Genomic DNA, 26028 nt, shown 5'->3' with positions numbered 1-26028 from the left:
TCTCTTCTGGTTGTCTGCATGGAGTTATTTCTCCCATCCTTTTACTTCAGTCTATCTCTGTCTTTGAATCTAGAGCCTTTCGTAAACAGTAGAGTTTGGGTAAAATTTTTAAAATCCATTCTGTCAAACTCTCGTTTAAATTGTAGCTTTCTTTGAGGTACATTTTTTAAAAGCCCTAGGGCTCGTTTAGCTTAACACAGGAGGTATACTGCCTACGAAAGAAACAACCCAATTTTACCTTAGTTTTTTGGGGGGTGACAATACTATGGACTGAACTTAGGGGCCATCAACCACTGGGCTACACCCCTACCCTTTTTTTTTTAATTTCACAGGGTCTCACTAAGTCGCCCAGACTGGTCTTGAACTCACAACCCTCCTGCGCTGGCCTCGCAAGCAGCTGGAATTCCATGTGAGCACCACCATGCCTGGGCAATTTTATTTCAGAATTTTGTCATCAATCTGCCATGTGACCTAGAACCTTCTTAAAAGATCATAAATATGAAAAACAAAACAGAAGATGGCATTGCCGTGAGCAGTTGGGGACATGAAGGCCACGGCCCCCTGCCCCCCATACACCTTTTGCACCGGTGACCCCCAGGAACACAGCAGAGCAGGGCACTGGCCTGCCGGCAGGAGCCACCCAGAAGCCACGCCCCTTCTCTGACAGCCTGGTGCAGTTCCTCACCTTTGCGGTCATTTCATTCCCCTTCCCAGGGGTGGGAACATGAGCTGGCGTGGGTCAGTGATGGACAGGGGTGGCCTTCCTGAGAGCTGTGGCAGTCTGCCCTCTGCTCAGGTGTCCTCGTGGTGTGTCTCTGCTACCATCAAGGGGGACAACCTGAGGAGAGTGTTGCTGAGCTCCCTAGTTAACCACCTGGAAACCTCCCATCCCTGGACTGACTTTAGAAATAATCAACCGCCATATTAAGCTCGTCTGATCAGGCCTCCTGTTTCAACCAAAAACCCTACACTTGAAGGATTTCTCAATAGGATCAAAACAATGAGCTTAACTTCTTTATTTTATTCAAAAGACTTGTTTCAAACATCTGTAAAACATTCATCAATCCATGACTATTTTACTTTTATTCAAATTCAAGTGGTAGAAGTAACGAACAGTGTGTAGCGGGGCTGATTCCAATCCAGCAGAGCCTCAGTGCAGGGACCCCCAACGCACACACCCACCCTCTGACCCGCCGTGTTCACTTCTCTTAGGTAATACTGTTTGAAAGGTCACACTGTAAAGGATCAGCTCTCACCAGCAGAGATAACCTTTCCAAAAACCAAATCCAGAATCTGGATCCCGAGCCGAGGGGCCTGGGAAGGCTGGCTCTGTGCTCCATCACTTCACCCTCGGAGAAGTTCCAACTCAAGGAGCGCCGGAGACCTCAGGGCTGATCCCAACTGCACCCACAGCTGTCTGACGCCCAGAGACCTCAGCGCTGACCCCAACTGCACCCACGGCTGTCTGACGCCCAGAGACTTAAGCGCTGACCCCAACTGCACCCACGGCTGTCTGATGCCCAGAGACCTCAGCGCTGACCCCAACTGCACCCACGGCTGTCTGACGCCCAACTCACACAGTGCACCTTCTTTGGCAACTTTAGAAGTGCTACAGGAGAACTATAAAGGTTTGGATTAACTCAGTATTTCAATATTTCATTGCAATTACTTAAATGTAATTTCTAATAGATGCTAGAAAAGAAAAGCCTTCAAGCATGCCTAATATAATGGCAAGGGGGAAAATCCTGCTAAATAATCACTGAGAGCTATTCAGTTATGTACACATACCTAATTCAGCTTAACCACTGAAAACGTTACAATGTTAGCTGCAACTCCCCAACAGAACTTCTACGATAAAAGAAAAAAAAAAAAAAAAAAAAAAAAAGTGACAAGGAGCTGGGGATGCAGCTCAGTGATGGAGGCTTGCCTGTCATGCACGAGGCCTGGGTTCCATCCCCAGCGCTAAAGAAGACAAAACAAAACAAAAACATGAAGAAACTAATATCTGGGCATTTGTCATTTTTCTGGAAGTCTATAAGCTCAAAATGGCCTAAAATTAGTCAGAGCTTTATATGAATTCTCAATAACACAAAACTTGTAATTTAAAAATGTTGAAAGCTTATTAATTTTTAATTCTTGTTCCATGAATGAAGCCAATTTTGGAGGTGTGGCACAAGACTGCCAAGCAACTGACACGGAACTTCAGGTCCAGAAGTGAAACTAAGAAATCTCTTCTATCTAAACCAAACCACCAACTTAAATTGCTTTCACTAAAAATCATCACTGCAAAATTCACACCAAGCAAATTAAAAGAGGTACAGCATAAAAAGCAATACAAAACATGTTCACATAGCACAGATGAGGGGTAAAGGTCAACCAGCAGAGACCTCAAACAGGCACACATGCACTGTGCACACGTACGCGCACTTCGGCAAATAAAAAGAGTGACTCGTCTGATAACTGTATGTACAGTTTGCATACAACTTAGAAGTCGTACAACTGACAACGCTTCTACATAAACACCACAACAAAGTCAAGTGAAATGCCATGTGACAGTCACAAACTGGTCTCTCCCCGATGACAGCCACGGATGCTGCTCTAGGAAATGCCCTCTTCCTGATCAGGCATTTCTGTCTTAACCGAGAACACATCTGCCAGCATGTGCTTTGGGATCTCGGAGCCCCGGACTTTCAGGGCATAACAAGCATTCTCCACTTTGGCCAGACTCTGTTTCAGGGTGTACAGCTTCTTGGAGACCTCGTAAGGCCCGGTGTTGCCAATGAAGGAGAACCCGTCGTAAACCTGGCGCAAAAACTGGCTCACTTCAAAGGGGGTGTCGATGTCCCCATTCCCCACACTGTTAATGCACATTCGCATCAATTCTCCAGTTAAATCGGCCACTCCCAGAAGGTAATCCACAGGTGTGACTTTCAGTTTCCAGGTGACAAGCTGCTTATCTTGTGCATCAGAGGAGGGCTAGAAAACAAAACAAAACAAAAAGCAATACACACAAAGAAAGCACACCGCAAAGCAAGTGTGGCAGGGCACCTGCTGCTGGTCAACCCTGACACGGCAGTCCACTCGGGCAGGGTGGGACGGAGCATCCGAGCCGCGGGAAGAGGAACCCACCCCACCCTGGGGCGGAGCACGACCAGGTGGCCAGGTGCCTTCTGAGCCCTATTCCTGCCACAGGAAAACCAACTGCTTCCAGCTTCACCTGACAGAGAAAATGTGTTCTTCAACAAGGCCTAAGGACCTGGTAGTATGAAAGTCACCATCCAGTTGTGATTCACGCCCGCCCGAGCCAGCCGGTCCCTCCCAGCCTCTGCCTCTCCGCTCAGCACTGACCACCACACTGGCGACCTCTCGCTGCAGCACCTCAGCTCCCTCACACCCCGGACCTTTCCTACACCCGCCCTATGAAAACAGAACCCAGAATCGATCCTAAAGTCTACCTGTCAACCCTTTATGCAGGAGGCTCAGCATGGCGGATTGGGAAGCAGCACCCACCGCTACCTGGAGTCTGCCTCACACCACGGCAGTCGGCTCACCAGTTCTTCCAGCGGCTCCTTGGTGGTTCCCTCCAGCCTCCTAAAACACTCCCCCGGCCTTCACCCCCCAAGCACCCCACTCAACCCCAAACCCCTTGAGCGTCAGCACACCTCGCCTGCTCCCCAGGCCCAGGCACTGGCATGTCACCTGGCACCCCCTCTCCTGCCAAAGAGCCTCCCTGCACCCCCAGCTGCCTCACCCTCCCTCCTGCAAGCCAGCGGTCCCTCCCCCTGCTTTGAGGTCAGAGCTTCCAATGATCTCACTGCATCTCCCCTCCCACTCCCAGGCCTTGCTTCACTCAGTGTATGCGCTTTGGCAAATGACCTCGTCTAGATTCTCAGCCTCCTCATCTGTAACTGGAGACGGCACCGACCACCCCCTCCCTCAGCAGGATCCAGGCAGACGCTCAGTGCTGGCCGCGACCACCACGTGAGCCCTCTCCACACCACGTCCTCTCTCTACGGGGCTGCTCCTGTGGCAGTGACGTCACAAGCACTAAGCTGTGAGCCTGGATGGGTGAAGGCGCAGCTACAGCAGAGGCCGCAGGGTGGGCCTTGCACAGGCAGGCAGGTGGGAACTGCTTGTCTGATGAGCCAGTGCTGTGCTTCCTTTAAGGAGAGCTTAAGGTAAAGAGGAGCTCAGGCTGAGACCAGGGACACAAGAGGGTACCGGTCACATCAAGGAACCCGACCTTCACTCATGTGAGCATCCCCAAGAAGTAACTAAGGACATGGCAGAGCCCAGGATGGTTCCGCTCCGATCGCTGTGGTGACCGTGCCTCCGAGGCGAGAATCCTAGAACTGCTCTTCAGAGACCACCTGTGCGCATCCCACATCACAGAGCATAAGGAGAGCAGTCCAAGAAAGAGCACAGGCAGGAGGGCTGGGTATGTGTCCAAAGCCTGCTTCCCCATCATCCGATGCCTTCAGAATTACATCATAAAAGGACCTGCCATGTTTTCTATCTACGAACTATCGGAGATCTGGCATCTTTTACAAAATTAGAGTGTGGTTGGGGGCAGGGTGGGGAGGAGTGCATTTATGTCATAAGCCCATCATAAAAATAAACTTCAAGAAAATGTTAATGTTCTTTGTTTCTACCATTATATGGATGGAATTCCATGGTTATAAACAAGTTGATTTTAGAGAAAGAAGCATGACTGAAAAATTAACAAATTTCAACTAACAAATTGGGAGAAATATCTTCCTGATAATCATCAGTAAAGAAAAGCAATTTAAAGTACAGTTTTTCACGATGGATACTGTAGTATGTAGGGTGATATATGATGTTGCTAATTTGCTTTACAATGATTTAACCAAAAATATTTAGAAAAAGCAAATATGCCAAAATGCTAACTAACAATGACTGAGTCCAGCTTGTGGGCACGGAGGTCCTGCTGTGTTTCTACTCTCTATTGTTCTGTATGTCTGAGACTTCTCGTAATTTCTAAATTAAGTCAGTCTGACAAGACCCTTAGAAGGCAATCCAGAGCACCTGCCCTATCAACCCCAGCACCAAACACCCTAGCGCTAAAAGGAAACGTAACACAGGAACGTGGCTTAGCAACCTGCAGGGGCGTGAACACACAGCCCCACGACCCTGAAACAGCTTCACGCTCAGTCCTGGAACAGCACTTTGCTCTCGTCTGCTGCTTTTCCCTGGACATGCATCTGATGAGGGGGCTGGAAGAAGGGTGTGGCAACCCGGAGGTAACAGGAAGCAGGGTCAGGAGGTCCCTTCTCGCGCGGCTCAACCTCCACCGGAGCAATCAAAAGGAGGTGGGAGCCCTGCCGAGAACGGAGCTCCCCGGAGCTCCTCAGTGCGCACCACACGGCTCAGCAGAGAAGGCGTGTGGCGTCCTCAAGGCCACCTGTCCTGCCACATGTGCCCACACGTCACACCCGCATCTTAGGTGACAGCAAGAAGGCTGTTCTACAGCTCCTTCCACCTCCTGCCTGCCTATCCCAATTCTGATGCTAAAAGTAAGAATAGGTGGGGAAAAAAGACAAAAAAACAGGAAAAACATTTCATCTGAATTTTATGTCAAAAGGCATCATTCGAAATGGCCCTCCCTGTGGGACTGCAAATTGGTGCAGCTACTCTGGAAAGCAGTATGAAGATTCCTCAGAAAGCGTGGAATGGAACCACCATGTGACCCAGCTATCCCATTCCTTGGTTTATAACCAAAGGACTTAAAATCAGCATACTAACAGTGACACAGTCACATCAATGTTTATAGCAGCTCATTTCACAATAGCTCAATTATGGAACCAACCTGGTGCCCTTCAACAGATGAATGGCTAAAAAAACATGTTATATATACACAGTAGAATATTACTCAAGCGTAAAGAGAAATGAAATCACGGCATTTGCTGGTAAATGAATGGATCTGGAGACTATCATGCTAAGTGAAATAAGCCAATCCCCAAAACCAAAGGCTGATGTTCTCTCTGATAGGTGGATGCTGACTCACAGAACAGAAGTGCTTTGGATAAGACAAAGGGAATGAAGGGAGGGGAGGGGGAATGGGATAGGAAAGACAGTAGAATTAAATGGACATCATTTCCTATGTGCATGTATGAACACACAGCCAATGTGATTCCATGTCACATACAACCAGAAGCATAGGAAGTCGTACTCTATGTACATATAATATTTCAAAATATATTCTGCCATGTGTTAACTAAAAAGAACCAAAAGAAAAAAAAAAGAAAAGAAAAGAAACCGAGGCCCACCCTGCTGCCCAGGTGCTCTATCTTAAAATCCAGAGTGCTGTTTAAAAGTCTACCTGCAAAAGTCTCTCTCTCAATTCACAAGCCACACAACTGAGACACAAGCCTCATGATCTGTAAGTGACTAAGCGCTCTCCCTATGCAACAATCACTTTATGTAACAACAAACCGTGGCTCCCTCAGGTGTTGAGGGTATATGTCGCTTCCAGTCAAGTCCTTTCCAACAACGTTTTAAGGCAGGCACCTAACAGGAGTCACTGCGGCACACTTTGAGAAGCACTGACAAGAGACATGGGCGGAAGCTTCAAATCTCAGTGCTGCCACTTGGCTGTGCGGCTTTAGTTTTTTATTTTTCTGGGTACTGGGGATTGAACCCAGGGGTACATAATCACTGAGCTACATCCCCACCTATTTTATTTTTCAATTTTGAACAGGGTCTCTCGTAAGTTGCTTAGGGCCCCACTAAGTTGCTAAGGCTGGCTTTCAACTTGCGATGCTCCTGCCTCAGCCTCTTGAGCCCCTGGGTTCCCAGGCGCCTGCCGGCACGCCAGGCTTATTATGGGGCTTCTTCTTAGCTATTCTCTAAAAGCCTGTTTCCTTCTCTGTAAAATGGGGTGATAATTCTTCTCTCATGAGGTTAAAGAAAGCACAGCCAGTGCTTGCTTTAGTACGAAAGCACTTCTTTCCCCAGCATAACCCGAGTAGTTCCTCTTCTGTCCCTAACTGAAACATTTAAAGACACAATTCCTTGGCTGAGCTGAAACCACACTGACATGCCCACCTCCATCTTCCGTTCTATAAGCCAGGCCACCTCCTACAAGCACTATGCTAATGCATGCACTACGCAAATGGGAAACGTCTTAATCCTCACAGTCTTGTTTTCTTTCCCACTGTCTTCTGTTGTGAATACCAACTGTTTATTAATTTCATCCATACTGATTAGGGACCGTGTTTTGATGAAGTGTTGAAAAGAGACAGCTTCCACGTATTCCTGCAGTCCTGAAAAACAAACAGAAACAATCACTAAGGAAAGACCAAATTTATGGAACTCTAAGAAACCCTTCCCTTGGTCATCACCTCTCAAGGGGTGTCCACCAAGCCTGCGCTGGCTGAGGCAGTGCACACCTTCTCCTGGGCCCTCGTACTGAGCCTCAGTGGTATGGACTGGCCCAGCTCCAGGGGTGAGACGCTCAGAGCCAAGCGCACACTCATGAGCATGCTGCCCCTGCTGCGCCCCAGGGCCTAGTACATGCCTTGCACAGAGCACGTGGAAACTCGACTAAATGAAGGCATCCATTTTTATAAAACCATATAGTAATTAAAAATCATGTTACCAAAGAACAATAGACAGGAACACACCTGTTGAGAAACATACAAAGCAGGAGGCACACACATGCGCCAGATCTGAGGAGGTGAGGTTCTGGAGGCCGCCGAGAGAGCTCACGGCGGCGCACAGCTCTCACGTCAAGGGCACCGTGCCTCCTATGTTCTTCTCAGAGTCCTGTTAGCACTGCTTTAATTGTGGCCCATACATCTGATATGCTATAGTTGATGTTCAAAAAGCAATTATCCAAAGAATATCACCAAATATTGGTACTGATCTGGTCACATCAACCACTGCTGAATATACCAACTTTATGAGGTCAAGTTTCCTTGGTCCAGTTTTCTTGAAGTGGCATAAATGTTTTATGTAGTATTAACTTCAGAGCCACATTTGGTAGGAAAAACGCTGGACCCCTCCCCATGTTGTTTACCCTGTTGAATTTGACATTCACATCTAGCTATTTCTAAGGCTACCAACATTTTTAGCCACACAATACTACTTTTTTTTAATATCATTCGGCATCACTGCATGTGCAGAAGCAAATAGAATTCTTGTTGGATTGCCACATAACATAGCTTTATTAAGATGGACTTTAAAACAAGCATTTCAGTGGGAAGAGCAACTCCTAACACTCCAGGGTGCCAGAGAAGAGACTATGGTGTCTTCACTGTCCTCACACTGAGCTCCAGGCCTGGAGGCTGATTACAACAGTCAATTTTATACCTACAAATTTTTTTTTTTTTTTTTTTTTTTTGGTACTAGGGATTGGACCCAGGAGTACTTAACCACTGAGTCACATCCCTCAATTTTTTAAATATTTTTTTAGAGACAGGGTCTTACTGAGTTGCTAAGTGCCTTGCTAAGTTGCTGAGACTGGCTTGAAACTCAAAATCCTCCCACCTCAACATCCTGAGCCCCTGGGATTACAGGCATGCGCCACCATACAAATTGATATTTAAAAGATATCCATTAAAACCATTTTCCATGCTTTCATATTTACTAGCGGACAAAAGTTTTTTTACAAAAACTAATGAATCTAGACAAATATTTTACAATGACAAAGGAATGATATTTTACTAAGTGTTCACTCATGATTATCACTGTTGTTAAATAACAACCTTTCAGAAATCATGAGTGGTTTCAAAAATACTAGTTTCTTTTTGTTTGTTTTGTTTTTTGTTTGGTACTAGGGATTAAACCCAGGGGCACTTAACCACTGAGTCACATCCCCAGCACTTCTTATATTTTATTAGAGACAGAGTCTCACTAAGTTGCTGAGGCTGGCACTGAACTTGTGATCCTCCTGCCTCCTGCTGGGATTACAGGCGTGTGCCACCATGCCTGGCTACTAGTTTGCTTTTTGACTGTCTAGTTATTTGCTTATTCTTTATGATCTGGATCTAGGAATGTTCCCCAAAAGCTCATGTGTTAGGATATGCAGCGGAGTTCACAGGTGGAAAGACTGGACTGTAAGAGCTGTAACCTCGTCAGTGGATTAATCCACTTGATGGATTAGTGATGTGGACTCACTGGGTGGCAACTGCAGGCAGGCAGGCAGGGCATGATTGGGAGACAAGGACACTGGAGCCTGCCCTCAGGAACACTACTGGCTGGTTGCTGGAAGCCCAGCAGCTGTCCTCTCCCTTGCCCTCCGCCGTGTGTTCTGCCTTTCCTTGGACCAAGGCAGCAGAGTCCTTGATCAAAGAGCCTGAGACGTCTGAAACTGTGAGCCAAAATAAACTCTGAGCTGTCGTGCCAGGCATCTGGGTCACAGTGACAAAGGCTGACTAACCCATCTCCACCCATCACTGAACTCTGACATTTAAAATGACTCCTCCTTAACTACACAAGGCACTTCAAGTCCACGGTCCCTAACCTCAGCTCAGTTCCGTTTCTAATCCTGCATGTCTGCAAACTCCTTAAAAGGCTCTATTTAACCAAGGGACATATACCCAAGGGTACTATCCTTATGAATCACAGAGGACCTAGGAAAACAGAATTTCAGTCTTTCACTGAGCAGGATCTGGCTTAGACATGCTTTCTCCCTACTGGTCTCTATAAGCAAAACAGAGCAATTTAGCAAGCAATGTTTGTTCCCCATAAAATGAATCATGCCACCTTGCTTAGAGAACAAAGGTGATTCGAATCCTTTTGATTTTTTTAGAATTAGTTTCATTATTGTCAGGCATGGTAGCACACACCTGTAATCCCAGCAACCTGGGAGGCTAAGGCAGGAGGAGGATCGTAAGTTTAAGGCCAGCCTCTGCAACCTGAAGAAACCCAGTCTCAAAAGATAAAAAGGGCTGGGAGTGTGGCTCAGAGTTAAAGCACCCCAGTAATTGCCATCGTAATGGTTTTTAACTGCGCACTACTGACTGTGCACCACGGTCATCCATCGCGACTTTCTGTGTGGGTGGGGAATTGGACCCAGGGCCTGTGCGTGCTAGGAAGCACCTTCTCACTGTGCCATGTTGCAGGCTCCTCCAGAACCCCTTTCGTCTTCCAGAACTGAAATTCTGTACTTCCTTTTAGACAGCGTCTCCTTGGATGCTGGCGACCACCACTCTTTCTGTCCCTGATTTTGAGGACAGGCCTCACTTAAGGGGAACCACAGTTATCTGTCCTTCTGTGGTGCTATTCACTCAGCATAATGTCCTCAGGTTTATACAGGTGCAGCATGAGTCGGAAGTGCCTTCTTCCGTGAGGTGGAAAAACATTCAACTGTATGTACAGACGTGTTTGGCCTCTCCGTCCATCCTCATGCAGGTGGATTCCGGGTCACTTCCAGCTCTTGGAATAATGCTGCTATGGACATGGGCATCACACCTGCTTAAGTCCTGCTTTCAATTCTCATGGGTGTACACCCAGAAGCCCCAGATTAAACTTCTAAAACTAAAAATAAAATATAAACAAGTCCTGAACGTCTGTCACACGCAGACTGTGCTGGTCTTCAGCGCCCATCATAACCTTGCCTGGCTGCATCGCCCACTGTCCTTACTCAATGGCCAGATGAGCTCAGGCTCAGAAGCCAGGTGAAAAGGGCTCTGTAATTCAAAAGCTCACCCCTTCCCTCCGTCTCATCTGCCCCACATAAACACACCCACTGTCCTCACTTTTCCCACTGAATTCCCAGTACAACTTTCCTCTATGCTTCAACATCATCTCTGATCTCTTCATGCATACTTTCACGATCCTAAATTCACAACTGAATTTCACAATTCGGTGATTCCCTCTCAGATCTTTTTCTACAAACGTTTGACACATCCCAATCAAGGCAGCACTTACACAAAACACTCCCACCACACAAAACTTGTGCTTCAGAGAAAGATAAAGCCCTCGGCTGTCTGAATGACAGTTTTATCGCCTGGACAACTGGGCTCCTGGACCTTTCCCCAAGACAGCACCTATGTGGAAGAGACCTGCTTCACGTGCCTCGCTCTGCTCCTGTCACTGGTATTATGGAACTTTGAAATGTTCTGACAAAAACATTTTAAATTTTGCTATTCAATCATTCTGAACTACCAGCCAGCTGTGGTGGTACAGCTTGTAATGACCAGCTTCTCAGATCTGAGGCAGGAGGATCTCAGGTTCAAGGCCAGCCCTAGCAAGACCCTATCTCAAAATTTAAAAAAAAAAAAAAAAATTAAGGGCGGGGTTGGAACTCAGTGGCAGAGTATTTATCTAGCATGTCTCACGTGAGGCCTTGGGTTCTATCCCAGGAACCACAAATACTTGGAACTATCTAGACAGCTGTATTCACCTTATAGTTATCTTGGATTTGAGTCCATTAAGAAAGAAATACTGTTACAGAGAAGATCAAAATTCAAGGTGATAAAATTCAGAATTAGAAGTCCTAATTTATTTGAAAGGCCTCAGAATATATCTGTGGTGTTCCTCTATTAAATATGGTGGCTATCAGGTTAAATTTCAAGTGTACCTGAAGTCATGTAAATTGTCATTGGGACATTTGGAATATGCTTGATAAAAGTTATTTCAGAGGTAAGGAGCCAATTCTTTTCCACAGAAATTAGGTCCCACGTTATATCACTGAGAAAGTTCAAGGACAATTGGCCCAAATCCCTGAACAGCATTTTGGTCACAAGTAGGTACAAAGGATGTTTAGACAAGCTGTGCTTCAACTTGATGAAAAGGACATCCGTTATGTTCAGCATATAATCCCCAAGGTGAAAATTCTCAACCTACTGCCACATGTCATCAAACAATGCCTTCCCCTCTGCTTTTGCCTTGGATGAAATCCAATCCGAATTATTTACAGAATCAGCTTCCAGTAAAAGGGACATTTAGAGCTGCTTTTATGTAATTTATTTTTCTCCTTGTTTCCCACTGGAACACATACAGGGAAACTCATGAAAGGCTTCTAAGTATTTTTGCTCATTCTTACATAATAGGTAAGCAATACACACCCAGCCCAGTTCTCCATCAGAAGCCACACGTAAGGGCCAGGGAAGCAGCTCAGTGGTAGAGAGCCTGCCTAGCATATGGGAGGCCCTGGGTTCCAACCCCAGTGCCAGCAAAACAAAGCACAGCACAGAAAGGTACACAGGCGAGACCAGTGCTATTATAAACTGCACCCTCACTCTTAACTTCATCACAGGCTTCTGATGCTTTCTAGAACACTGCTTCCACAGGATCAGCAATCCTGCCCCGGCTGCACCAGAGGAGGAGAGCAGGGGTGCACACCAAGGTAGGATGTGTGGCAGTGCCACGTGCAGCGCCAAGGGGAACTGGGAGCGGTGAGGGCACATGGTGCACCTGTGCACAGGAATGAACCACCTACTGGGAAAACACAGCGTATCCTGACACACGCCGAGATATAGACAGCCTGGAAACAGTGCTGCCTGGAAGAAGCCAGCCACAAGGCTGCGTGTTGTAGAACTATTTATATGAGGTGCCAGAAGAGACCCTCTAGAGACAGAAAGTGAATGAGTAGTTGCTAGGGCGTGGGGCGAAGGCTAATGATGGGGACGGCGCACTGTTGTTCACGCCACCGGAGGAGGAAGGACGGACCTCTGACTTGGCGTGTTAGTCCCAAAATGGTGAGAAAACCCATCCTTACCAAATGAGATCTTGGCTCCAAAAAGCAACATCCAGGAAAGCAAAAGCAATATTCAGAGATGTAAAAAGAAACTAGACTAAAGCACCTTCGTGGAGGGACTTGATGTCCTCCATCCACCCTTTTAGTTATGAAATGTCTTACAAATTAGACAGCTGGATACTTTCAAACAGAATGAAAAGCTCCACAAAAAGCTTAAAATCTAAGAATAGACATAACCCACATCTTCCACCAAATCAAAAGGACACAAAATTACCACACTGGGCAGAGAAGAAACAACTATTAATCCAGCGTCTCTGGTTCTCCCGGTACACCAGAGGCCTCACTTCCCGCCCTCCCCAGCTGTCAGTGTGCTGTGACACTGGTCCACGGGAAGTAGGCAGAGGTCCCGGGAGCGCTTCACGGCTGCTCCAGGTCCCTCAGCACCTGTCTGCTCTCCTTCCGCAGCCTCAGTCCTGCGTCCATGCCCAGTGGTTCCCACACTGACGACAGCAGAGGCCAGAGAGCAGGGTCCCTGAACAAGCAGGAGGGCGGAGCACACTCCACACCACTGCTGCCCAGCTGCATTTAGACGAGAAGGAAATCACTTCCACCTTGGCAAGCCATGATGCCATGGGGCAGCAATTTGTGCCCGCACCTGGTTTTTACCTTAACTAACCAACATCTCTGGCACTTCTCTTAATCTCATTCTTAAACGATACTCATACCCTACTTCATTTTCTAGTGTGCCTTCCCAGTCTTGCTGATATGCGGAACCTTTACCAAATTTCTCTGTATTATTATAATGAACTTCAGAACTTTCTTATTGGATTAAGTGTGATACACTAATATTGATCCTACTCTACCTACTGTGTTTAAGAAATAGCTCCTGGAAACATTATCTTTTGGAAAAAACAGTGAAATTAAAAACTTGCAAAAGCAAACCATTAAAGGATAAAGTTGGAGAAAGAAAAAAAAAAAGTCTTTTAAAAATGTTCTTCATTCTCTCAACATTTATCAAGTACATACAAAAATAAAACCTTTGTAGAGACTTTTGAGTCTACACTCCAATAAGAGGAGACAATGAAGAAATATGATTACACAGCATAAGTTTTTAAGTAGTATGAAAAAAAAATAACATATGCTGGTTTATAAAGAAAATCTTAACATATGGGGTAAGACAGAAGCCTTTACTAGGGTTAGACTCTAAAGTCAATAGGTAAACTGAATCCATTCAAAGAAATCAATGCTACCCTTTGGTAGCTTATCACCTTGGGCATACCTCCCGTGAGACTGTTTCTTAACTTGTAAAGCAGTAAAAATAATTCAGGGATACTGCAAGAATTGAAAGAAATCATGAGTATAAGAACAGTGGCTAAAAAAAATATCTCCAACGAGTTCGGTGTGGTGGCACATGCCTGTTCTCCCAACTACTTGGGATCGCTGAGGCAGGAGGACTGCAAGTTTCAGACCAGCCTGGGCAACTTAGTGAGGCCTTGTAGCAAAAAAAATTTAAAAAGATGGTGGTGTGCGGGTATAGCTCAGTGGTAGAGTGGTAGAATGGTAGAGTGGGTTCAGTACCCAGTACACCAACCAACACAAAGGAAGAAAGGCAGGTGTAGGAAGCAGACCTCAGGCTTTGCTGTCCACCACAGGCTGCTCAGGTCTGGAGCCAAAGCACCCCGCAGGGAAATGCTCTGCCTGTGGTCAGCGCCACTTAGTAAGCACAGAAATCTTCAGTGCAATGCCAGAATGTTTTATCTCCACATCCAAAGACCGACTACCCGGAGTAACACAAAACAAGCACTTAACAACAATGAGCACAGGCAATTCATCAGCACCACACTGTTAACACTACTCTTAATTGTAAAAAGCCTATTTTATTAAATAAGTATGTCAGCAAATTTTTAAGTCCTAGACACTCTTTGACTGCTTTATTCCTTAACTCTAAAACATCTTTATTGCTTCAATTGAAATAACTTTAAGGACTTTCTTAGAAAAATGGGCTCTAAGAAATCAAATTCCTACTTTTTAAAATCTATGAGTAGGTTTTCCTCAAAGAAAACTCACAAGCTGAGCAAAGGTCTGAAACAAAAGAGGGTGTGCATGATTGTCCTCAGTGACACAGTGAGGCAGGAAGTCTGGGCAACTGTGCCCAGTCTCTCCTGCCTGAGAAGCACCGCCACAGCTCACAGCCCGCAGCCCACAGCCCGCAGCCCGCAGCCCGCAGCCCACAGCCCACAGCGCACTGCTGCCTTCAAGGTGTCTTTGGGTGTGGTCATGTGCATGGCACTGGCAGCAGGCACTTTTTCCTTGCACTTTACTTGTGAGCTGATAAGCGAAGGACATACCAAGTAGAGCCCCTGGCCAAATCTCAGGTGCCGCACCCAGCACTTGGGGGCACAGTGCAGAACAGAGCTTAACCACGAGCTGGTAAGGAACTGGGAAGTTCCAGCCACAGGTGAAAGATGACACATCTTCACACCTGCAGCACCAAAACCGTGAGGAAAATAAATACGAAAGCTTTCATAAAGATACAAAGGTGTGTGTGTGCACATGTGTATCTGGTACCCAGGACTGAACTGGGGCGCTAAACCACTGAGCCACATCCCCAGCCTTCTTAGGTTTTATTTTGAGACACGGTCCCGGCTAAGTTGCATGGAGCCTCGGAAAATTGCTGAGGCTGGCTTGTGACCCTCCCAGTGCCTAGGATTATAGGCACGCACCACCATACCAGGCAAAGATCCAAGTTTAAAGACACATCAAAGTGACAAGTGAGGACAACTGTGGTCAGCTTTTACTATGTTGCCATGAACTTTTGACAAGGGCTTCCTGCGTGATTGAAGGAAATGGCAGGAGCACAGAGGCTCTTCCAACACTCGCCTTGGGTCATCCCCATCACAGGAAGCTCCAAGGACGCTGCAGTGGGACCTCTGTGCACTGGGCTGCAGTAAGACAGACCATGTGGCTGCTTCGGCAAGGTCTTTCTGGAAACTGAGACCCACCTGTTCCCCAAACACCAGCCCCACCACCCAGTGTTCCTCAGGGCACACCCAACACAGCTGCTACTGCTATCCTGGCCCCCTTTACCCTGCTCGGCTACTACTTCAGCTGGGGAGGCCAGGTGACTGGTCATTCACCAGGTCTCCTTATGAGAGCACACGGCTCCTGATCTCCTCCCGACAAGGTCCACATCCAACTGTGGCCTAAAGGGCACTTCTGGACCTGACCCACCCTGAGGACAGAGTTATAGCTTACCTTCTCCTCACTGTATCTCCACTAGGAAGAGCAACGGTGGAGGATAAAGAGTGTGAGGTAGAGGTGGCCACCAACACTGTCTGGCCTGCCACCAGCCAGGACTGACAGCCAAGGGAAGCCACCAAATGGTGTGACAGAGCATCATCCCTAAGAATGGGGTGGCCCTTCCACTGAGCACATCACACCTGCACCACAGCACTGCCAGAAAGAGGTACTGCCGACGGAGTCTCCCAATACAGAGCCATCTTGGTACAGAGAGCAGAGAATTCATTAGTCAACACCAACTTTTCTTGGTTTTAAGAAAAAATGAGTTGCAATTTACACGCAGCATAGCACGTAAGTCAGGAGATGAATGTTTACACGTGTTTACCTGTGCAACCCAACAGACCAAAATGTAAACCATTCCTATCACCTCAGCAGGTTCCCTCGTGCCCCTGGTCAATAACCCTGCCCACCACTCCATTTCCTGGAAACCCCTGTCCTGCCTCTGTTTCCTGGATCAGCCCTGCCTGCACGCAGACATCACCTAAGAAGAAACACACAGCAGGTGCTCTTCTGGGCCTGCTTATCTCGCCCAGGGACCGTGAGAGTCGCAGCTCCATTTTTACAGCTTGCAGCATCATGTCGCACAGCTGCACCACTCAGGAGCCCACCCTCCTGCTGAGGAACACTGTGGTCCTCTTCAGCTCAGGTGTATGACAAGAGCTGCTAGGGGCCTCTTCATGTCTGTCACTGGTGTGCAGGGCAGGCATGCAGGTAGGCACTGCCAAGGTGTGTTGGCCTCCAGAGCTGAGCCGGGCTGGAGGGTAACGGGCTCTCACTGTGGCACTACTTCTGTCTCATGCAGTGAATCCTGACTCGCAGCACCTTCTCATAGGTACACCAGCCACGTGGGTCCTTTGTTGCTGTTGTTGTTTGAGGCCTCTGTTCAGGTTTTTCCTCGTTTTTTACAATATTTTTCTTATTTGATTTGTAAGAATCCCTTATTCAATCATGTATTTTACAAGTCTTCTTTCAGGTTTCAGCTTACTTTCCCACTTCCTTTTTATCTTTTCTGAAACAGAACTTATTTTTAATGATATTCAGTTGATTCACTGTTCCTTTCAACAGGTACTGTTTTCTATCATTCCAAACTCTTTCCTACACCAGGTCATGAAGATATCCCAGATATTTTCTGCTAGAAGCTGGACTTAGCTTTCCCCTCACCTTCTGCCCACCAACACCTCTGGTCTTCTCACCTTGGTCAAATTCCTCATATCTGAGGTAGTGCCATTTGACAACACACACTGAATTCATTAAGCCATGCTCAATACTGTGTGCTACTATTAAAAACCAAATAACCCCTGATACTAAATAACAAATGACGAAGCTGGATGCGTGACGCCTTTGGGAATGGCTCTCTGAGCTATCATTTCAGCCTCCAACAGTGAACCTCCAAGATTTCACTGCACACACAGCTACCTTCTACCACCAATGCTGAAAGATGTTTTGTCATTTCTGCCAAACAAGTGCTGAACCCGGACACTGCGCAGATGGCAAGTGAACTCACGCCCCACCCCGGCTGCAAGTCCTAGGGTACGTGGAGTGGCACAGCACCTCTCCTGGCAATGAACTCGGGCTCAGAACAGGACAGAGGGAAGGACTGAGAACTCTGCTCATTCATTCAGCTCATCTGACAGTGGTGACCACCAAGATCCTTTAAAATAAGCATATAAAACCCAACACTATTGCCACGTTCCCAGATGGAGTCACAGTATGAGACATTTGGGGTCATCTGGAAGAGGGATACACACTCTTCCATGAACTACCAAAGGGCAAACTGAGAATCACCCCTGAGACTTGCCTTTTGGGAGAAATGAGATGTGCCCTGCCTACTGAATAAAACCAAGGAAGTTCATTCTAGTACCTTTATGTTTTCAATGACTTTATTAAATCAATCAGTAACTACTGTTTCATAGTTAGAAAAATGAAACCAACCAAATACTTTCAGACTGTCTTCACACTACTCAAAAGACCCAATTTTTTACAGTCACTATGATTTTACCAGATATCAATTAAAATTCATGCAACTCAGACATAAATCATATAGCACTATTTTCTAAAGCACAGCTGCCACTGAGGTGAACCCAGACTCACCTGTGGTGATGGCTCGATGGAACTGATGCATGTCTTCTCCTGACAGCTCCTGAGCTACCTGCAATATTTTTTGTCTGACACTATCCAATTTAACTTCTGATTCAGTCAGTATTTCTTCCATATCAGGAGCACTATAATCAAGATATTGGGAACTTTTAGAACATCAGCCAGATGCTTTAATAATGAAAAACCAAAATAATCCAAATATCAATTAACACAGGACTAAATATCTATGTACCTGGATACTTCTAACCCCTATCTACAATTACATTTTATTAATAGTATGGAAAATATTGTAATATACTATTAAATACAAAAACTGATTTTAGACAGGTAAGAAAAAGAAAAGACTAACTGCCACATTTCAATGAATTTATGTATAGCATATCTACTTCCACTTAATGGAATAAAAATAAGAGCATTAGAGACCTATCTTAAAAGTTGTAAGTGGTGGTGCATGCCTATAATCCCTACTCAGGAGGCTCAGGCAGGACGACTGCAAGATCAAACCAGCCTCAACAACTTAGGGACCCTCTGTCTAAAGAAAATAAATAAAAATGGCTGGGGGTATAGTTCAGTAGTAGAGTAACCCCTGGATTCAACCCCCAAAAGTCTTAAGTTAGGGCTGGGGATGTGCTCAGTGGTGGAGCACTTGCTGTGCACCTTCAAGGCCTTAGGTTTGACTCCCAGAACCACACAAAAAAGGGCTCAGTGAAGAAATACTTCATAATACTTTATTAATAATAACAGAACGCTATCACACCTGGCCTTACCTAAATACTTGATAAGATACGTAGTGGAAAGTCAATCACAGCTACCCCTCTAGAGAGGCATCTGGAACTTGCGACCAGACCTCTTTTGGAACAGGACCCAGATATATGAGCTGGGGGCTACAGGTAGGTATCTTTTACCCCATGTGGAACAGAGAGGCAAAGGAAACTGGCCAAACAAAGCATGAAGCAAAGGTAGAGGCAATAAAGAAAACTGGGAGACACGCAGCTGAATCTGCATAATCACTACCACGCGCTTCCCTGCTCTGCTTAGGCTACTCTAAGGTGTTTTCTTTACTTTCAGTCAAGACATCAAATATAGACCGTCTGCCTAGGAAAAAAAACACAGTAAGCTGGGCGCAGTGGTGCACATCTGTAATCCCAGAGGCTCGGGAGGCTGAGGAGAAGGGATTGCAAGTTCCAGGCCAGCCTCAGCAACTTAGCAAGACCCTGTCTCAAAATAAAAAAAGGAAAAAGGGCTAAGGATGTGGCTCAGTGGTTAAGCACCCCTGGGTTCAATCCCTGGTACCAATTAAAAAACAAAAAGGAACAAAGTAAAGTCCTAAAGGAAGACAATAACACAGAAAAGAAGTCTCGGAAAGAACTTTCAAGGAAGACAGGTAGTCTACAGTATCATGTGCTACAGAAATATAAAACAAAACAGCAGAGTGTGTACTACGTTTAACAATACAAAGGTAACAGGAACAACCTTAACAACTGTAAGGCAGAAAGAGCACAAAGAGTTGATAAATAAATGGGATAACCATATCTTAACACTCATTTAATATTAAATTTTGATACCTCTTACCAAAGTAAAACTTGAATGTAATAGGCTCTATAAATAATCCAAAATTTATTTTCTCAAATAGCTGTATCTTAAAGATTGATCTTAATAAGAGAAAAATCCCTGGCTGCTTCAAAATGAAGAATTTTCCCCTCCTATTTTTAACAAGATATTTAGTTTTAAAATGTGCTTACTGCTAATAGTCTCTGATCCCTGTATGTCCAGAGACACAACATATTCTGACAGTGGTGACTGTCACTGAGGTATGAAAACACACTTAACTGTATCCCACTGCAACGCTGCGCACTCACCTCGTGATTCTGTGCAGGAGGAAGATGGTCCTCTTACTCTCCACGGTTATGTCGCGGCTGAGCTTCACCAGCCTCTCATACTTGTCATGCCGAGCGTCCAGCTCCTGCTGAAATGCTGAGAACACAGAGACAGTGAGTAGGGCATGTTCCTCAAGCCCTGACTTAGAGAGCACAGGCCACCAAGAGAATGCAGACGCACTTGTGGCCTCCTGCCCTCCTGTGAGGAGCAACAGGAACAGAAGACGCAGAACACTGTCTCCAAACACTCTTCGGTACACACCCAGAAGGCACAGAAACCCATAGCTCCCGAGTCCCAGAGGCTCAGAAAACTGATAAACTGTATTAAAGCAGCACCAGTGGACTAAATGAAGATGAAACGAACTTTGTGAACTATGCCTCGATTCTTTAAAACCTAAAAATAGGACTATCATGCTTTTAGTAACAATCTAGTCGATTCATTTTAGTATGTAACCCTAAGATGTACATTATTTCACCAGGCAACTATACTGCATACAAACTTAATATACTTGAAGAAATACTATTTTCAAGAAATAAAGATTGAAAATTCACAACCATTATATGAGTTGTTTTGAACTACGGGGCATCATAAAGTATTCGGCAAACCAGAGAAAGTCGTGCAAGAGTCAGTCTGAAAATGCAGTCAGAAACATTGAAACTTTAATAAGGCCAAAAAAAGACCAGGTGAGAATTGAGTCAGAGAACACAGGATGTCAGAAATCTAGAAAGAGGGGGCTGGGACACAGCTCACTGGTGGAGTGTTTGTCTAGCACGTGCAAGGGCCTGTGTTCAATCCCCAGCACCACAAAAAAGGAAGGAAGGAGAGAATCGATCAATCAGTTTAGGAAGAGGAGAACCAAGGATAAACCTAGGAAGTAAGAGTTCCCAAGAACAAGGGAAGACGGAAAACAACTGTGGTAGCCAGTTAATTTACAGCCTGATGGTCACCCTGTCCAGCTGTGCACAGACCAGAGTCCCCACAACACTGTGTAGCCACACCAGGCTCTTCCCTGCTTTCAATGCTCCTTCCCTTCCTGATCACAGAACATGTCTTACCCCAAACATTCTTTTGCTTAAATGTTACCACTCTGACTCCTAATCGTTACTGTTTTCTTCTGACCCTGTATCAGCAATTACTGCTCAAGGAACTACTAAATGGAATTTCTGTTTATACCAGTGAAATATAATTGCCAATCTGTTTACCTTTTAAACATAAATTTTCATCTCTTCTGCTCAAATTGCTTTTGTGAAATATTAGGAAAGATTATTATTCTAATTATCTTTATTTACAAAAAGTCTAACTTAATACTATTAAATACCAAGTTTTTAAAGTTTTTTTAAAACAATCAAAACTCTTCACCATAAATTATTTCAGTCTCAAAATGTTTTCCTTACTAAAATTTGTAACAAGTAACAAAATTATTTTATTACTTTTTAAAAGACTCCATCTGTAGCCCTGGGTATACTCATAATGGAGAAAAAGGTGCAATTTTTATTGAAAGAAAATGTTTTACCTTTTCTAGAATACAAAGTTCATTTTATTAAACTATACACACATACACATATGTAACTAGCATTAAATAAAACAGTTCAACAACGGTAGTCTCTGGACATACTAAGATCATCTGCAGGAAAAATAATCTGCAGAATCCAAGATGTTCAAATGGTGAAAACACGCCTCTAAAACGTCAGCCTCTCCTGTCCTGCATACTGCCTTCCTGCTGCTCCTGAGTCACACTGCTGCCTCTCTGCAACACCATGCCCACTGACCACCTCATGGTGCACCCTTTGTCACTCGAGGCTCAAGGATGCGTGAATGGCACCTGTCCCTCCTCGCTTACTCTCCAGGCCCTGATCAGGCTTCACTGGCCCATTACTTCCCAGTATCTGGCCTTCACTAGCAACTTACTCTCAACTGACTCAGAAAACAGCCATGCACCTACATACAGAGAACAATAAAGCCACGTGGCAAAATTTTAAAAACATGTCTATTTAATATTATGTAGATGTTACTCTGTATTAAGACTTTAAAAATAGATATTGCAAAATAAGATATTAAGTTTCTTTACTCTAATGCATCAATGGTAGTAAAATATTCATCTCATGCTTCCTTTTAGTGAAATAAAGTTGTGTACCTCTGATAGCAAAGTACTTCCTGAAGCACCTCAGTTAAGCTTAACAAACACATCATCTTATCACATTTTCTCTGTAAACTAGTGTTCTCGTTAAAGAACTCCCAGGCAACCTCTTCCTCTCTTCTGAAACCCCCTCCCACAGACCAGTAAACTTCACAAGGACACTTGGAAAATCTTGTAGAATATTTTAATTTACTTAATACAAAATGTGCACTTAAAAATATTGTTAATATGCACAAAGCAATGATTTATAAAAATGTAGAGGACAGAATCATCTTATTTCTAAAGTACATAGAAATCAAAGGCTCTACTAATAACCAAAAGATTCTTTAATTGGAGGTATGCCTTAACTTAGTTCTCCCACACACAAGCCTCACACAACGAGTACTTTGTGCATAATGTAAAAAACATACCTGCTCTAGTGAACAGGAGGCTATAATCACAAAACGACACAAACCGCTGACAAAAATCACCTCAAGTTGCCATTCGTAAGATAAATGAGCTTACCACATACGATATGTATATCTCCAGAAAGGAAAGGACTTTTTTTTTACATTTATAACTTTTTCCTTGTTCTTTGCTTATCTTCCTGTCATCATTGGCTTCACCGAGACATAACTGACAAATAAAAATTGTGTACAAAGGCTGGGGATTTAGCTCAGTGGCAGAGCACTTTTCTTGCATGAACAAGGCCGTGGGTTCAATCCCTAGCACCATAAAATAATCGTGAATACGTAAGTGCATAAAGTAATGTTCACACACATGTACACTGGGACAGCATCACCACTGCACTGCTGGTTAGCATACCCATCACCTCACAAAGTGCTATTTTTGTGTGGCTGGGAGTATTTATGATCTACTCAGCAAATTTCAAGTATAAGCTTTCCAAATCTTCAAGCCTCGTTATTCAAATGCCCATAAACCACTTAACTCGTTCATTAATGACTCTATTTTAGAATTGTTTTCACTCCAAAGACCCAGGAAGTCGCCTGGCTTATAGGGAACTGACAGATGTGTTCTGTCATGAATTAAAAAGCAAGAAATTAAATAAACTACTAGCCAAGTGAGCAGCTGGCCAGGACCTCAATTATAATTTTTATAAGCAGTCTTCTACTACTAAGATGAAATTTCATCCAATATTTAGAGGCAACAGACACTTATTATTTATCATACATTGTATTATGAATACTTTAACGATCACTGTGAGCTGGATGCTATAAATACAAAATTAGGTAAGCTACAGTTCCTATCCTCACGGAACTTATCCAGTACAAAAGAGAAATAATAAAATGTCATTTTGCTATAACAAATATTCATATAAGGTTTAGCTTAGAGATACTTAATAACTATCTCATGACTGGGTGGATGGATAATTAATATGTTTATCACCAACAAGCTACTTGAACCAGATCTTGAAGAAAATCATGATTCACCAAGTAGGTAATGAAGGCACATAGGTAGCCAACTTCAAGCTGAAAGAACTATGTGCCCCAAAGCAGACAGAAGTGTCAACTATGCTGGAAGTAATCAGGTCTGCGTGGGCCTGTGAAGTGGAGAGTACTTGACTGACTACAGTTTCTCCACCCAGTTCATAGCCATATCAATATGCTCTTTTCAATCACACCTAATCTTCTTAAACCAATGAAGATCACGGTAGGTACTGTGCTGGCATAAAAACAACTGAGACTCTCCCCTTAAAAAGTAAAACCTAATTCTCTTCCCCTTAAACATGAGGCAGTTTTAAAGCTGCCTTGCCTCTAGCGAATCACTGGTAAAAAAGTGACGGTGCGTGCCGTGTGCGGTCCGCAGGTAAGGGCCTGTGGTCTCCGCATGCCCGGGGCGCGCCTGCGCTCTGCGGGCAGGCGCGGAGCCGGCTCCGACGTCAGGCTTACCCGTGAACCGCCCGTTCCTCAGCCCGGCCGCGCTTCCGCCCACTGCCAGCCACGACTGGCCAGTGAGCACCTTCCTTGCTACCGATCCACAGAAGCGAGGCCGTACGGGCCAGCAGACAGGAGGGGCGACAAGGACTCTGCTTTGTGGTTTCGACACGGGGAAACTGGACCGAGGTGACGGGCCACGAACACACACGTGTGTGCGAGCCACTCACGACGTTCCGGTTCTGTGCGGGGTCACGTCCGCGTCCAGCGCGGTCAGTCACGGGCAGGCGCCGCGCGGAGGCACCGCGAACGCCTCGGGCGGCGACTCTCAGGTTCGCGCGTTTCGCGCCCCGGACCTCACTGCGGCCAGCGCGGCGGTGGTCACCGGGCGCCCCGGCTCCGGGCTTCCGGGGCGGCGCACTTACCCTTGAAGGCCACCATCACGGGCGAAGACGAGCTCACGTCCTTGCCCTCTCTCCGCTGGCCGTGCGGGAAGGTGTCGTGCTTCCTCTTCCTGAAGCCTCCCGGGCCTGCTGCGGAAGAGAGGGGACGCTGGGTGGACCCGCGCCGCCGCGCCCTCCCGCCCCGGCCTCCCGCGCCCCGGGCGCCCCGGGCTCCCCGGGCTCCCCGCGGAAACCACAGCGCAGCCCGAGACCCGAGGGTCAGCGCGCCCGAGCACTCCGCGGACGCCACCTTCTTTGCCGCTCATATCGGAAAGCCTTCGCTGGGACGCGCGGAGACCGTAGGCCGCGGGACGCAGCACTGCGCCAGCGTAGCGGCCGACGAGACCTGACAAGGGCCTGCGGGGCGACCGCGCGACGCGTGAGCCGGAAGCGCGCTCGCGGCGCTCCCGGCCGCGCACACTTCCGGCTTCGTCGCCGGAGTTCCCTCGGCCGTGCACACTTCCGGCGCGCGTTCCGAGTCTTCGCCGGCTCCCTCCGGGCCGCTCACACTTCCGGCCCAGCTGCCCGAGCACCTGGACAGCGCACACTTCCGGCGCGCCAGTCCTCCGCGCGGTGCTGGCGCCTGGACGCGCAGGTCGCGCCTGGGCCTCGGGAGCTGGGCGGGCGCCGGCGGAGTCCCTCGGCCTCCGCGAGGTTGTGGCTGTGGGCACGGCCGCCCTCGGGGAACGGGCCTCTGCAAGGACTTGAGGCCCAGGGGGTTCCGATCGCGGCTCCGGGGACGAGCCTCAGACTTCCGCACGGCGCCCCCTCGAGGGCGGGCGGCGGCACCGCGGGGTCGGGGCCTGCTGTGGGCAGCGCCGCCGCACCTGGCCGGTCGCCTGCACGAGCCGCTTCCATGGCCCGGCGGCAGCCTGCTGACTGAGCCGGAGCCACGCATACCTTTGCAGCTCTGCGAGGTCCTGCTTGACTAGCCAGATCCCTTGACCCTGGGGACCTTGCATGTGGATGTTAGGCATACAATACTGAGTATGTGACTTCCGACCCTGTTGACACCCACCAGTATTCCACTACTCTTTGATTAGAGGTGACATGGCTATGGAAAAAAAGAGACATTGATAGAAAGGTAGTAGTTTTAATGTGACTTCCTCCAGCCTCAGGGAATCCAGTAGTTAGAACATTTTTAGAGTCAGTGCTTTTAAAAAAAAAAAAAAAAAAAAACAGTCTAGGATAAGAATTTTTTCCCCATATCTTGTATTGGTTCATTCTAGTTGTACATAATGGTGGGATTTGTTACATATTGGTACATGCACACAGTGTAACAATGTAATTTGAGCCATATCATTCCCCATGGGATAAGGGCATTTTTCCTAGCACCTAATAGCAGCTCTCAGGACCTCAACTTGGCAAAACCTGGATCATTCCTGTTTCCTTCTTTTCTGCAGCCACTACTGCCCTGGCCTGTTCAGCCACAGCTTTGTCACCTGAACTGTTTTCACTGCTTCCCATAGATGTCATGATTAGAACACCAGTTTCGTAACCTGTAATGACTTCTCAAAGCACTTGGTGGCGGTGAATCCCCAGGGTGCTTTCCCAGCACTTATTTGCATATGGCAAGTGTCCCAAATGTCCCAAATGTAGCTACACCTTTTGTCAGGAAACATCTTGCAACCTCTG

General features: G+C 46.3%; 1 protein-coding gene across 2 annotated transcripts; it reads right to left on the bottom strand.

The window, feature by feature from the left end:
* Nucleotides 1–1526: 1526 nt before the first annotated feature.
* TSNAX (translin associated factor X) lies at nucleotides 1527–25129 on the bottom strand. 2 transcript variants are annotated; one of them, XM_079107209.1, is made up of 6 exons: nucleotides 24644–25129; nucleotides 24376–24483; nucleotides 19921–20035; nucleotides 18056–18186; nucleotides 7156–7283; nucleotides 1527–2976 (listed from the first exon to the last, which is right to left on the bottom strand). In XM_079107209.1, the coding sequence occupies exons 1-6, from the start codon at nucleotides 24657–24659 to the stop codon at nucleotides 2599–2601; spliced, it is 876 nt and encodes a 291-aa protein (XP_078963335.1). In that variant the 5' UTR covers nucleotides 24660–25129; the 3' UTR covers nucleotides 1527–2598. The 2 variants fall into 2 exon arrangements, with proteins under 2 accessions (XP_078963335.1, XP_078963334.1); XM_079107208.1 differs by having other exon boundaries at nucleotides 1528–2976; nucleotides 24376–24480; nucleotides 24644–24819.
* Nucleotides 25130–26028: the final 899 nt, after the last annotated feature.

The sequence above is a fragment of the Sciurus vulgaris genome, assembly GCF_902686455.1.
Source record: "Sciurus vulgaris genome assembly, chromosome: 12".
NCBI classification, from domain to species: domain Eukaryota; kingdom Metazoa; phylum Chordata; class Mammalia; order Rodentia; family Sciuridae; genus Sciurus; species Sciurus vulgaris.
The sequence above is the reverse complement of the archived record's forward strand: the minus strand, read 5'-3'. Positions and strand labels throughout refer to the sequence as shown.